An 11,689-nucleotide genomic window follows, 5' to 3' on the forward strand; every position below is an offset into this window, starting at 1 on the left:
ACAAGGGACGCAGCCATACTCGGAGACACACACATAGACTGTTGCATCACCCACACCATCATGCATGTTTAGACGACACGGAGGGGGTCTGCGTCGACCTTGCTGACGATGACCTCCCATCCCTTCTCCTCCTGGTTGAGCTCCTTCTCAAGCCAGCCGCGGAGCACGGCAGCGAGGTACGGGCGCTCGGTATTGGAGTGGTTTGCAAGGATGACTGCCTGGCCCTTTGCGATGAATGAGAGGACCTCGTGGTGTGACATCTCGCCGGTGATGAGGAGGTCGGCCTTGACGCCGCGGAGCACGCCGCCGCCCGAGCCAGCACACACTGCGATGCTAGAGATAGGCTTGACCGTGGCCGGGGTCGCGAGCTGGACGTGGGCGAGGCCGAGGTGCTTCTTGACGAGCTGGACCACCTCGTCGAGGGGGAGGGGCGCCTTGAGGCCGACGACCTTGCCCATGCCGGCCCCCTCAAAGCCGGGGGGCACGCGCTCGCTCGCCTCGACGGGCTCGTTCGAGCTCGCGAGGGGCACAAACGGCTCCACGAGCCACGAGTTGATGCCGCGCGGCGTGGCGTCGAGGCTCGTGTGCGGGCTGAAAACGCTGATCCCGCGCGCCGACAGCTTGAGGAGCGACGCCTGCAGGGGATCGGCCAGCGTGAGGGACTTGAGCGCGCGGAACACGGGCGGGTGGTATGCGATCACTGCTGAGCAGGAGGGAAGCGCCAGCGCCTCGGCGCACACGGCCGGCGTGAGGCTGGGGTCAGTGAGATCAAGGACGGGGCCTACTCGATAGTCAGGAGGACCTGCTTTGCGTCCTGGGACGGGAACGGCGCCTCGACAATCACGCCGACGTTGTCCCACGTCGTGTCGGCGAGCGAGAGCGGCGCGATGCGCTCCCACACGCGCTTGATGACCTGGATCGGGGGGCGGGTGGCTGCCATGGCGGGGGGATGAATGGGTGGAGGAGGAGACCAACCTGTTGGCCTCGTCTCAGTGACGTCGAGGTGTGGAAATCCAAGCCCCGGGGCCCCATTCTCGAAGTCTCCATCAAAAGGAGGCAGCGGCGAGATTTTGCGCGGCGAGTCAGCAACACAACAACAACAACAACCATGGCAGAGAGCACAAAACCGACATCGGCTGGCGCTGCCGCGCCCGCCCCCGATTCCATCGACAAGATCCTCGGCGCCATGACCTCTGCGCGCTCGTCGGGCCCCGCCGTGAAGGACCGCAAGCCCGTCACGTACGAGGAGTTCCAGGCGGTCCTGGATTCGACGCCCTTGTTCATGAAGGAGACGCCGGTGGGCATGGAGGACGACTACGTGCTCGAGGCGTTGAAGACGCTCGTGTTTGACGGCGACGGCGATGGTGAGTGCCTGCCCCCACCCCCCACCCCCAGCCCGCTCACGCCCGCTCGCTCGCAGAGGTCGCGCTCAACTTCAAAAACCACGGCAACGAGCTCTACTCGCAAAAGTCGTACAAGGACGCCGTCGCAGCCTACACACAGGGCCTGGACGCGCACCCCTCGGACCCGAAGCTGCGCGCGACGCTGCTCAACAACCGCGCGGCGTGCAACGTCGCGCTGCGGAACTACGGCCAGGTGCTGAAGGACACGAGCGCGATCATCGCGCTGGCCGCGACGCGGGGCGAGCCGGCCCCGCCAAAGGCGCTCTACCGCGCCGCGCAGGCCCTCGTCGCGCTCGACAAGTGGGACGAGGCCGAGGACGTGATCCAGAGGGGGAGGCAGCTCCCGGGCGAGGAGGGGAACAAGGCGTGGGGCGAGGTCGCGGCCCTGTGTGAGGGGAGCAAGCGGCGCGTGCTGGGCAATGCTGAGCGGGAGCGGCGCGCGCCGCTGAAGAAGGCGGCACTGGCCCGCGCCGTCGTCGCGCGCGGCCTGGTGGTCGTCAACACGGCGTCCCCGCCAGACAACCCCCACCCGCTCGACTTTGACCCCGCCGCCGTGCCCGACATCCCGGTCTACCCGCCGTCCAAGGCCGAGGGGTGGGTGCCTGCGCCGGCGAGCACCCCGCTCGTCTTCCCCGTCTTCCTGCTGTACCCCCAGCACAATATGAGCGACCTCATCACACACTTCCACGAGGACACGAGCTTCGAGGACCAGCTCGGCGCGATCTTCCCGGCCACGGCTGGCGCTAGCTCGCCGCCCTGGTCCGAGTGGGATCAGAAGCACGAGTACTATGTCGACAACCTTGCCGTCTACGTCGAGACGGCGCAGAAGCGCCTCCTCAAGGTCGGCAAGGAGATCACGCTCCGCGAGGTGCTCGCAAAGGCCCAGCTCCCGCCCAAGGACGGCAAGCCCCGCGACGGCGTCGTGCTCCGCGACGGCTTGCTCAGCTTTGTCGTCCTCGTCAAGGGGACCGAGGAGCGCCAGTGGATCGACAACTTTAAGAAGGCGCGCGATGGAAAGTAAGCGCGGCGTCCATCTTGTGTTGTAGGATTAGACCAAGATATGCATAGCATCAGACACGTGGGGTATGCGATGAGTCTAGGAGGGGAGGGAGGAGATGGGAGGATAAGGGGGTAGGCTTCGCTACGCCTACTTGTTCTTCTTCGACTCGGGGTTCTTCTTGCCCTTCTCGCCCTTGGCGTCGGCCTCGCCCTCGCCCTCGCCCTTCTCTTCGCCGGCCTTGGCCTCGTCGAGCTGGCCGTACTCGTTGACACGGCTGTAGTCGATGCGGTAGATCCAGCGCTGGTACAGGAGCACGACAAACACGGCGTCGTCGCGGAAGCACGCCAGGCGGTGGAGCCAGGGCATCTTGATGCAGAAGGCGAAGAAGTCGTCGACGACGGTCGAGAGCACCTTGTAGACCATGGCCTTCATGCTAGAGCAGTGTTAGCAGAAACTCCTCTCGTTGCCAACACGACTCACGGCATGTGCGCCACACTCTTCAGCTTGTAGTTGATAATCAGCTGCGGGATGAGCTGCACAAAGCCAAACATGTAGATGGCCTGCGCCAGCGTCGTCACAATGAACGAGTACCAGCTGCGGTGCGTCTTGTACTTGAGCGAGTAGATGGCGTAGCCGATGAGCAGCGGGATGGCAAAGTACGAGACAATCTTGAACGCCAGCTTGTCGTACTCCTGCGTCTTCTTCTCGTCCTCGCTCAGCTCGTGCTTGTCCTCGAACGTGACCTTGTAGCCGATGAGCGACGTCTCGTCCTTGAGGACCTTGATGTCGACAATCTTGGTAATCTTCCACGCCTCGATCAGGAGGCCGATGCCCTGCGTGAAGAGGATCATCAACGACGTCTCCTCAGACGAGTCGTGGAGGTAGAGCAGGATGACGAGCTGCACGAAGCAGTTGGTGAGAATGGTGCGGAGCGAAACGCCGACAAGGTCGCGGTCCTTCTTGCGCCAGTGGCTCACGTCCGAGCTGAACGCGAGGAACTCGAACACCATGTGCAGGATCGTCACAATGACAGTCGTGACAAGCAGAATCGGGTTGGTCTCGGTGAGCATGCGCTTGAGCTCGTCCATCTCAGCGCCGCCGCCCTGCTGCTGCGACGCCTGCTCAAAGCTGACCGTCATCGACGAGAAGATGTTGAACTTGATGTGGCCGATAGCCTGGTACGTCACGCGCAGGGGCACGGTCGGCGTCGTCTCGTTGATCTCGGCCATGTTCTCCTTGAGGAGCCAGAAGTCGTTGGGGAAGATGGGAGGGTAGTAGGACGCCTTGCCGTCCGCGGCGAGGACGGGCTCGCCATCGGCGTTCTCCAAGAGGTTGTAGAACGGCGTCGCGGTGGGCGGCATCTGGGCGAGGTTGACCTCGCCAGCGTCCGAGACGACCGTAACCGTGAGGTTGCGCGCCCAGTGGGCGAGGATCGGGCGGGCGGCCTTGTCCTCGGCCGTCTCCTCCTTGTCCTCCTCCTCGTCGTCCTTGGCGAGCAGCGACTTCTCCTTGCGCACGCGGCGCTTCGGCATCCAGCGGGTAAGTTCTGTCGTCAGCGCAGTCCAAACGGAGTGTGCTCACCCTTGCGGTGGTGGGCGAGATCGGCACCATCCTTGCCAATCGGGCTGTCGCCACCACCCTTGACGAGGAGAATGTCGACGTACCACGATCCGTTGCGCGCGAGCACCGAGTCGGGCACGTCGAGCACCAGGTCCTCCTCACGCACGTCCTTCCACCCGCCGAACGTGAGTCCGTCCCACACGACGGATGGCCTGACTTCCGAGGCGACGTCGAGCGGGTCGGCAAGCGTCGAGAAGTAGAGGAGCGCCGAGAACGGAGTGCCCTTCTCCCAAGCAGAGGTCGCCTCGGTAGCGCCGCCAAACGGCGCTGACGCGTTCACCACGACCGTCGACTCGGCGCCAGCGGTAGCGTTCACATCGGCGGCAGGGGATGCGGCGGGCGCCTTGGCACCTCCGAGGCCGAAGTACTCCGTGCCGTACTTGGTGACTGAGGTGTCAGCCTGGTTGCACTCGCAGGTGAGGGCATCGTTTCGGTCTCCCTCGGCCTTGTCTCGAGGCACAACCCCTCGCCGCTATCTCGTATCTTCTCGTATCTCGCGGGCACGTCGATCCTCAACGGCGGCCGATCACCGGCCCACCCCCATGCTCACACACCGAATAACAGTGACGCCGGGCTCATCCTCCACCACACTCTGCCTCGGCCGTACTCACCAGCCTGCATTGCCAAGAACGTGCCGACCATCCTGAGAATCGTCCACATCTGGTTGTTCTCCTGGGCGGGCTCGGCGGCGGCGGCGGCGTTGCCGCCAGCAGCGGCGGGTTGAGCGGGCATCGTTGCTTGCCCTCTTTTCGGTGGGTTGGGGGAAGACGATGGAAAGTGGGAGATGTCGAGCTCTTCGAGTCTGGAACGGCGCCGAGCGAGCCACAAAAGTCGGGCCGCGGAGAGCACGTTTGATCCACACGGGATTTGTAATTGCCTCAGCCGGCGGATTAGGAGCGGGTGGAAGGCGGCATTAGGCGGTGCATTAGGAACTGGATTAGGGCCCGAGAGCCAGCCGTGGCGCGGTGGAGGTCGCTGTTTACTCCGTCGCGTGGCATCTGGTCTGGTTGGGTTGGGGGCCGACGCGGTCACGACCGGCTGCCTCGAACTTTTGGCAGCGTCATCGTCATCGCGGTCATCGACACGCACTTCAACCCCTCCAGAGGTCACCTCTCTGTCGATACACACCGCGCCGGCTTCCTATCCGCAAGCATGGCCGAGCCCTCCGCCTCCCGCGGCACAGCGTCGAGCTGGATCGCCGGGCTGTCCAAGCTGTCGCTAGCCGCGCTCCTCCTCTCCTTCATCACCTTCATTCACCTCGTCGGCCTCGGCGTCTTCACCCACGGCTTCCTCCTCACGCGACTCGTCATCCCCGACGTGTCGCCGCCATACGCTGGCAACGCACCCCTCCCCGCGACCCACTCCAAGGTTGTGCTCATCATCATTGACGCGCTGCGCACCGACTTCATCTCGCCGCACCACCCGTCGCCCAAGTCGGACAACCACCATGGCGTTCTCACCCTCCCGGCTGAGCTCACTGCGTCGCAGCCCGGCCACTCGCTCATCTTCAACTCGTTTTCCGACCCCCCTACGACCACAATGCAGCGGCTCAAGGCCATCACGACGGGCTCGCTGCCCACTTTCATTGACGCCGGCGCCAACTTCGCCTCAACGGCCATCGAGGAGGACAGCCTGATTTCGCAGCTCAACGCCGCGAACAAGTCCGTCGTCTTCATGGGCGACGATACCTGGCTCAACCTGTTCCCCTCGTCTTTTGCCCAGGCGTACCCCTACGACTCGTTCAATGTCGAGGACCTGCACACGGTCGACAACGGCGTGATCGAGCACATCTTCCCGCTGCTCCACCCCGACAACGCGACGCAGTGGGACTTCCTCATCGGCCACTTCCTCGGCGTCGACCACGTCGGACACCGTGTCGGCCCGGAGCGCGAGACGATGCGCACCAAGCTCACGCAGATGGACACTGTCCTCCGCGACGTTGTCGACAAGCTCGACGACGACACGCTGCTCGTCGTACTCGGCGACCACGGCATGACCACCAAGGGCGATCACGGCGGTGACTCCGAGCTCGAGACGTCTGCGGCGCTGTGGATCTACTCCAAGGGCAAGCCGCTGGCTCAGGACGTGAGCTCCGAACTCGAGTGGCCGCGCTTCACTTTCCCCGGCACGACCGAGTCGCTCCGCCACGTTGACCAGATAGACCTCGTTCCCACGCTCGCGCTCGCCCTCGGCATCCCCATTCCATTTAACAACCTCGGATCTGTCATCCCCGAGCTCTTCTCCGGCTCGCTCGAGACGCTCGAGACGGCCACCCGCGCCAATGCAGAGCAGATCGCGCGCTACGTCAAGGAGTACGACAACCGCGACGTCGTGTACTTTGTCGACGCCGCGAGCAAGCGTTCCGGCGGTGACGACCTGGCCAGCAAGATTGCTCACAACCGCCGCATTGCGCAGGTTGCCCTCGAGAACCTCCGCGCGCTGTGGGCCCAGTTCTCGGTCCCCCACATTATCTTCGGCGTCGTCCTCCTCGCGCTCAGCGTGGCCGCGACCGTCGCGCTCTACCTCGGCGTGCGTAACAGCGGCCCCAAGTGGGACAACTATGTCCGCCTCGCCCTCGACACGGCCATCACCACAGGCGGCATTGCAAGCAGTGTTGTCGGCACGATCGCCGGCGTGTACACCCGCGACCCCGCCGTCGCGATCAAGACGTTCTTCGTCTCGACCGCCGGCTTCGCGTCTCTCCTCCTTGCCCTCCCTCTTGTCTTTGGGGAGCGCAAGATCTCATGGCGCTCGCTCACCGTTAACCAGGCCATCGGCCCGGCTGTCCTCATCCTCCATGCCGTGTCGTTCGCTTCCAACTCGTTCGTCATGTGGGAGGACCGCATGGTTGGCTTCCTCCTTGTCACTGTCGCGCTTGTCAGCCTCTGGCGCGCGCTCCTCGCGCCCATGGCTCAGCTCCGACTCCGCATCCTGCTCTACTCGCTCGGCCTCGCCATCATTGCTCGCCTGATGGGCATCAGCACCATCTGCCGCGAGGAGCAGCAGCCATACTGCCGCGTCACGTTCTACGGCCCTTCCGGCGGCCCCTCCGAGTGGGGGCTGTACATGGCGCCCGTCGTCGCGCTGATGTTCATCCCTCGCGTAATCGCCGTCGTGCTCTCCTGGTCCAAGAGCTACAACGGCCCCGCGCCCATCTTTGTCGCCGGCGCGTGGCGTCTCCTCATCATCATCAACTCGCTCTATTGGGTGTTCGAGTGGATGGAGACCTGGGATGGCCTCCAGCCCGCGCGTATCCCTCTCGTCAAGCTTCTGAAGCTCTGGATCGCGCGCATCTCGTTCGGCGCGTGCTTCGGCCTCCTCCCGCACCTGTGGTACAACTCGGGTCTGTGCATTGACGTCGTCAAGTCGGCCGACCAGGCGACGGGCGAGGAGGAAGTCGGCGTGTACGGCTTCGGCAACTCGTACGGCGCGAACTACCTGCTCTTCCTCCTCATCCCCTTCTCGCTCATCCACCTCGTGCTGCCTTCGTCGGGCCAGGTCGTCCTCTGTGGCGTGATTACCGCGATCCTGCTCTACGTCGAGCTGATCGACGCGCAGCGCGACTCGATCGTCATGAAGCTGCAGTTCTCCAACTCTGCCAACCCCGGCGCATTCGACGGGCCTAGCAACGCCCTCGTCCGCCCGTCCTTCACCGACGCGGTGCCCCTGGCCCTTCTGGGCCTGCTGGCCTTCTTCACCACAGGCCACCAGGCCGTCTTCGCGTCGATCCAGTGGAAGGCGGCATTCGTCGGCTTCGAGACAGTCACGTACCCGTGGTCGCCCGCGCTCGTCGGCCTCAACACGATCGGCCCGCTGCTCCTCGTCGCCCTCGCGGTCCCCCTCGTCGCCATCTGGAACGTCTCGCCCCGCCCCAACCAGTCGGTGCCCGTCCTCGCGCACACGGTCCAGCTCGCGCTCGCGTTCATCACCTACTTTGCGACCATTACGCTCGCGTCGGCCGTCACGTCGGCCTGGCTCCGCCGCCACCTCATGGTGTGGAAGGTGTTTGCGCCGCGCTTCATGATCGCGGGCATCATCCTGCTCGCCGTTGACGTGGCGCTCATCCTCGCCGTCACCGTCGGCTTTGGCGTCACCAGCTCCAAGGTGTTCCGCACGTTCAAGTGCGTGAGCGAGTAGGCGCGTGGCATGTCTTAGATCATCTCGTAGATTGCTTCGTGTGTCTGGCCAGCTTCTTCTAGATGACTTGGCACCACCGCCCATCTCGGTCCAACCAACCTCCCCCGCCCCACCCCAAACACTTCTTGATGACAACATTACGCTTAGAAACCACCAAACCATCTGCATGCACTCTTGAATCAGCCGTGGCGGCGGCAATGGCGGCTGTGGCGGCTGTGGCACGGCGCGGCACAGCGTGTGGCGGTGTTGAGGGCATCTGCCGAGGCAACCTGGTCGCCAGGGCGATCGCCGTCGAACATGCCGTCGAACATGCCTCCGAAGCCCTGCCCGCAGACGACGACGTCGCCGGGAAACCCATCGCCCCTGCTACCGGCCCACTAATCTAACTCTGCACTGCATTCAGGTCCTAATGGAGGTGAAGTACACTACTGATACACGGTGGTTCCGCGCGACGCGCGAAGGGCAAACTGCGCGCCGCAGGCTGGCGCATTACTGCGGCCTAGGGATGGACGCATACGTCGGGGGGATCTCGCTGACGTCCTCGGCGGCATCGCCCTCGGACAGCATGTCCGTGTGCTGGTATATCCTCGAGGAGCGGTCGCCAGCGGGGTTGGAGCCGGCGCTGCCGCCGGGGCTGAGGGGCACCTCGGAGAAGTGCTGCTGCTGCGACTGCTGCGCGTCGTGGTACTCGCCCGTCTCAGCGCCCTGCGAGTACTGGCTCGACGGGGGGCGTCCGTGGCCCGAAGAACCGGGAGGGTACGCCTGGCGCGAGGCCTCGGCCTGGGCCTCGCGCGCCTTGGCCGCGGCGGCCGTCGTCATGGGCGAGGCAGCGTACGGGTCGTCGTTGTAGTCGTGCTGGGCGTAGGCGGCGCCGGCACCAATGCCAGCCGCACCCGCACCGACACCGGCAGCATACGCGCCAGCAGCGTACGGGTTGTCCGTGTGCCCGTTGTAGCCCATGTAGTCGCGGTGGTCGGGCATGCTGAGGTGCTGCTGCTGCTGGGGCTGGCCGTACGCGTCGTAGTCGTCGTGGCCGGCGCTGTGGTGGTCGTAACCGCCGTCGTAGGTGAAGGGCTCGACGTGCGGCTCCTTGCCGACAACACCGTCGGTCGGGCCCATGAGGTCGAGCGGGTCGGCGGCCGAGTGGCGCGTGTTCATGTGCGGGTCGAACATCTTCTCGTCGAACGCGACCTCGCGGCGCCTCTTGCGCTTGTACATGATGAACCATGCGAGCGCGCCGAGGAGGAGCAGGCCGCCGATGCCGCCGACGACGCCGCCGACAATCGCGCCCGTATTGTTCTTGCTGTGCGATGAGCCCTTGCCAGGCAGCGCCGAGGTGGCAACGACCGTGCCATTGCTGTTGGTGTAGGTGACGGTCGTGAACTGGGTAGCGGGGCCAGCGTCGGACGTGGGCGAAGAGCTCGCCGACGAGGGGGCCGAGGTCGTCGATGACTGGCCGGAGGGCGAGGTCGTGGTCGTCACGCCGTCGCTCGTGGTCGGCCCGCTGGACGTCGTCGTCGGGGGGTTGCTCGTGGTCGTCGCGCTCTCGCTCGTCGTCGTCGGCACGTTGGACGTGGTGGTGCTGCTCGGCTCGGGCTCGGTCGTCGTGCTGCTAGTCGTGGTCGTCGACGACTCGATGGGCGTGGTCGTCGTCGTCGACGAGCTCACGACGGGCGTCTCGGACGTCGTCGTCGTCACGACGGGCGGGGACGTGGCTGCGGACGAGGCGGAGGGTTCGGCCATGTTAGTGTGTGTGTGATGGAGAGAGCAGTGTTGTGTGTTGTGTATGTGTGTGAGGGAAAATCGACGCCGAGATGCTCGGTCGAGAGTAATCAAGGGTGGAAGGGAGGGAGGGGGCCAGGCCGGCGGCAGGACGTGCGCGAGGACGGACGTGCGCGGCGCGGCGCGCAGAGCAGGAGAGAGCAGCGAGCGCGCGCAGTACAGGAATCCCATTCCCCTCGCCCTCGAGCTCGACTGCGATCCCTCGTCCTTCTCGTCGAAGCTGACCACCCCCGTTCTTGGCCCCTCTGCCGCCCTGAGAAATTCACGCAAGGGTGGAGTACGCGCAGCGGGGGGCGAAGAACACACGCAGGGGGGAAGAGGAGAGATCTACTCACTGGCCATAGTGGTATGCGGTGGCTGTGTCGGTGTGGCTCTCGATCTGGAGGGGGATAAGAGACGCGTAGAGAGAGAGTGGGAGGAAGGAGATGAGATGTACGCCGAGACGGCCAAGAGAGAGGAGGAGCAGCAGCTGCGTCGCCTTGCCTGCCCCCGCCTGCTTGTCTCTGGTGGTTGGGCTGGAGCGCGCAACAACACGACAGCTAAAAGAGGGGTTTCCGCCCTGGACACTTGGGTTTTCCTCAGACTTTGCGCCTGTGGCTGCGGCAGGGAAGGTGCAAGGCACACACCCCTCGGCCCCCTCGGCACTCGTCCTACCACAACACTGGGGCAGTACTGCCTCTCGACTGCATGCTGCTGCGCGCGTCCATTCAATGCTGGCTCGTGGCTCCAACATGACGTTGAACTGGCTGCGTGCATTGCCCGCCGCATCGCCTCTAATAGCTAGGCCAAATCCAGTGGGGCAGCGCAGAGCAGAGCACGACGCCAAGCCGGCAGCCAGATCGCAGCGCCAACGCCGGCCAGCCCGCCGCATAGCCGGAATCTCATCTCACCTCGCGTGGGCGGTGCGACACTGCCGGTATTGGATGCACCACCCGACTGCAGGCGTACGTGTGTCATTGTGGCACATTACCCCGCGCGAGGCCTCTAAATGACTTTGTAAGCCTGCTAATCACTGTCAAACCTTGGTGTAGCCCGTGAGAGTGGCACAAGGGGCCCGGGCAACGCGAAACACTGTGCCTACAACGTCGCCACCGACGTCTGCCGACGCGGCGCGTCTTGATGAGGTCCATTCCCCCGTCGGGAGCCGGGTCGTGGAGGGGTGGGTGTGGCGATTGTCAGCGCGGGTGGGTGGGTGGGTGGACAAAGGATCGCTCGCGCCGCAGACCAGTCAATCTCCCCAGCAAGTGGCGACCGGACGAGTCATCTCCGAGCGCATGCAGGGAGCGGCGCCTGGCGGAGAGGGTACTCGAAACACCAGTGCCTCTACCCACGTCTCCACGTCTCCTGACGCGGCGTCGCTGTGATGATGATGGCGTGATGACGCCACATCACCCGGCGCCCAGCTCACCCCGGCCCAACTGCCGTCCGTCTGCGCCCTTGGAGACTAGGGCCAGCGCCGAAACGACGTTGCGCCGCCGCCTCTCCGCCGCCGCCGCGGCGTGGCGGACACGACGAGCTGCGGTTGGTGGCCTCGCGCCGCGGCGACATGGCCGGCTCCAGTTGGCGGCTTCGATTCCGAAGGCCTGATGGCGTTCGACGGCCTGATGGCGCCACCGAGGCGCACGGCGCATCCACCCTACCCTCCGATCTCCAGTCTGTGCGACCCTCCTGCGGCAACTAACCCGTGTCACTCACCCCTCCTGGCCCGAGCGCACAATACCGTCCGCCTTGGCAGAATGACATGAGA

General features: G+C 64.9%; 5 protein-coding genes across 5 annotated transcripts; 2 read left to right on the forward strand and 3 right to left on the reverse strand.

Moving 5' to 3' along the window:
* Window positions 1-68: 68 nt before the first annotated feature.
* Window positions 69-940, reverse strand: Q8F55_003492 (uncharacterized protein; the record flags this gene model as incomplete). Its single annotated transcript, XM_069352035.1, has 2 exons — window positions 69-753; window positions 786-940. 2 exons carry the CDS (start codon window positions 938-940, stop codon window positions 69-71), a joined length of 840 nt encoding a protein of 279 aa, XP_069209453.1.
* A 168-nt stretch (window positions 941-1,108) lies between these two features.
* CNS1 (HSP70/90 co-chaperone) lies at window positions 1,109-2,424 on the forward strand (the record flags this gene model as incomplete). The annotated part of the gene is made up of 2 exons (XM_069352036.1): window positions 1,109-1,364; window positions 1,421-2,424. The coding sequence occupies 2 exons, from the start codon at window positions 1,109-1,111 to the stop codon at window positions 2,422-2,424; spliced, it is 1,260 nt and encodes a 419-aa protein (XP_069209454.1).
* A 126-nt stretch (window positions 2,425-2,550) lies between these two features.
* Q8F55_003494 (uncharacterized protein) lies at window positions 2,551-4,755 on the reverse strand (the record flags this gene model as incomplete). The annotated part of the gene is made up of 4 exons (XM_069352037.1): window positions 2,551-2,836; window positions 2,884-3,949; window positions 3,985-4,410; window positions 4,635-4,755. 4 exons carry the CDS (start codon window positions 4,753-4,755, stop codon window positions 2,551-2,553), a joined length of 1,899 nt encoding a protein of 632 aa, XP_069209455.1.
* Window positions 4,756-5,175: 420 nt separating this feature from the next.
* Window positions 5,176-8,160, forward strand: GPI13 (mannose-ethanolamine phosphotransferase gpi13; the record flags this gene model as incomplete). Its single annotated transcript, XM_069352038.1, has 1 exon — window positions 5,176-8,160. One exon carries the CDS (start codon window positions 5,176-5,178, stop codon window positions 8,158-8,160), a length of 2,985 nt encoding a protein of 994 aa, XP_069209456.1.
* A 489-nt stretch (window positions 8,161-8,649) lies between these two features.
* Window positions 8,650-10,284, reverse strand: Q8F55_003496 (uncharacterized protein; the record flags this gene model as incomplete). The annotated part of the gene is made up of 2 exons (XM_069352039.1): window positions 8,650-9,875; window positions 10,278-10,284. 2 exons carry the CDS (start codon window positions 10,282-10,284, stop codon window positions 8,650-8,652), a joined length of 1,233 nt encoding a protein of 410 aa, XP_069209457.1.
* Between the last annotated feature and the right edge of the window lie 1,405 nt (window positions 10,285-11,689).

This window comes from Vanrija albida (assembly GCF_041260175.1).
Source record: "Vanrija albida strain AlHP1 chromosome Unknown contig_3, whole genome shotgun sequence".
In the NCBI taxonomy this organism is placed as follows: domain Eukaryota; kingdom Fungi; phylum Basidiomycota; class Tremellomycetes; order Trichosporonales; family Trichosporonaceae; genus Vanrija; species Vanrija albida.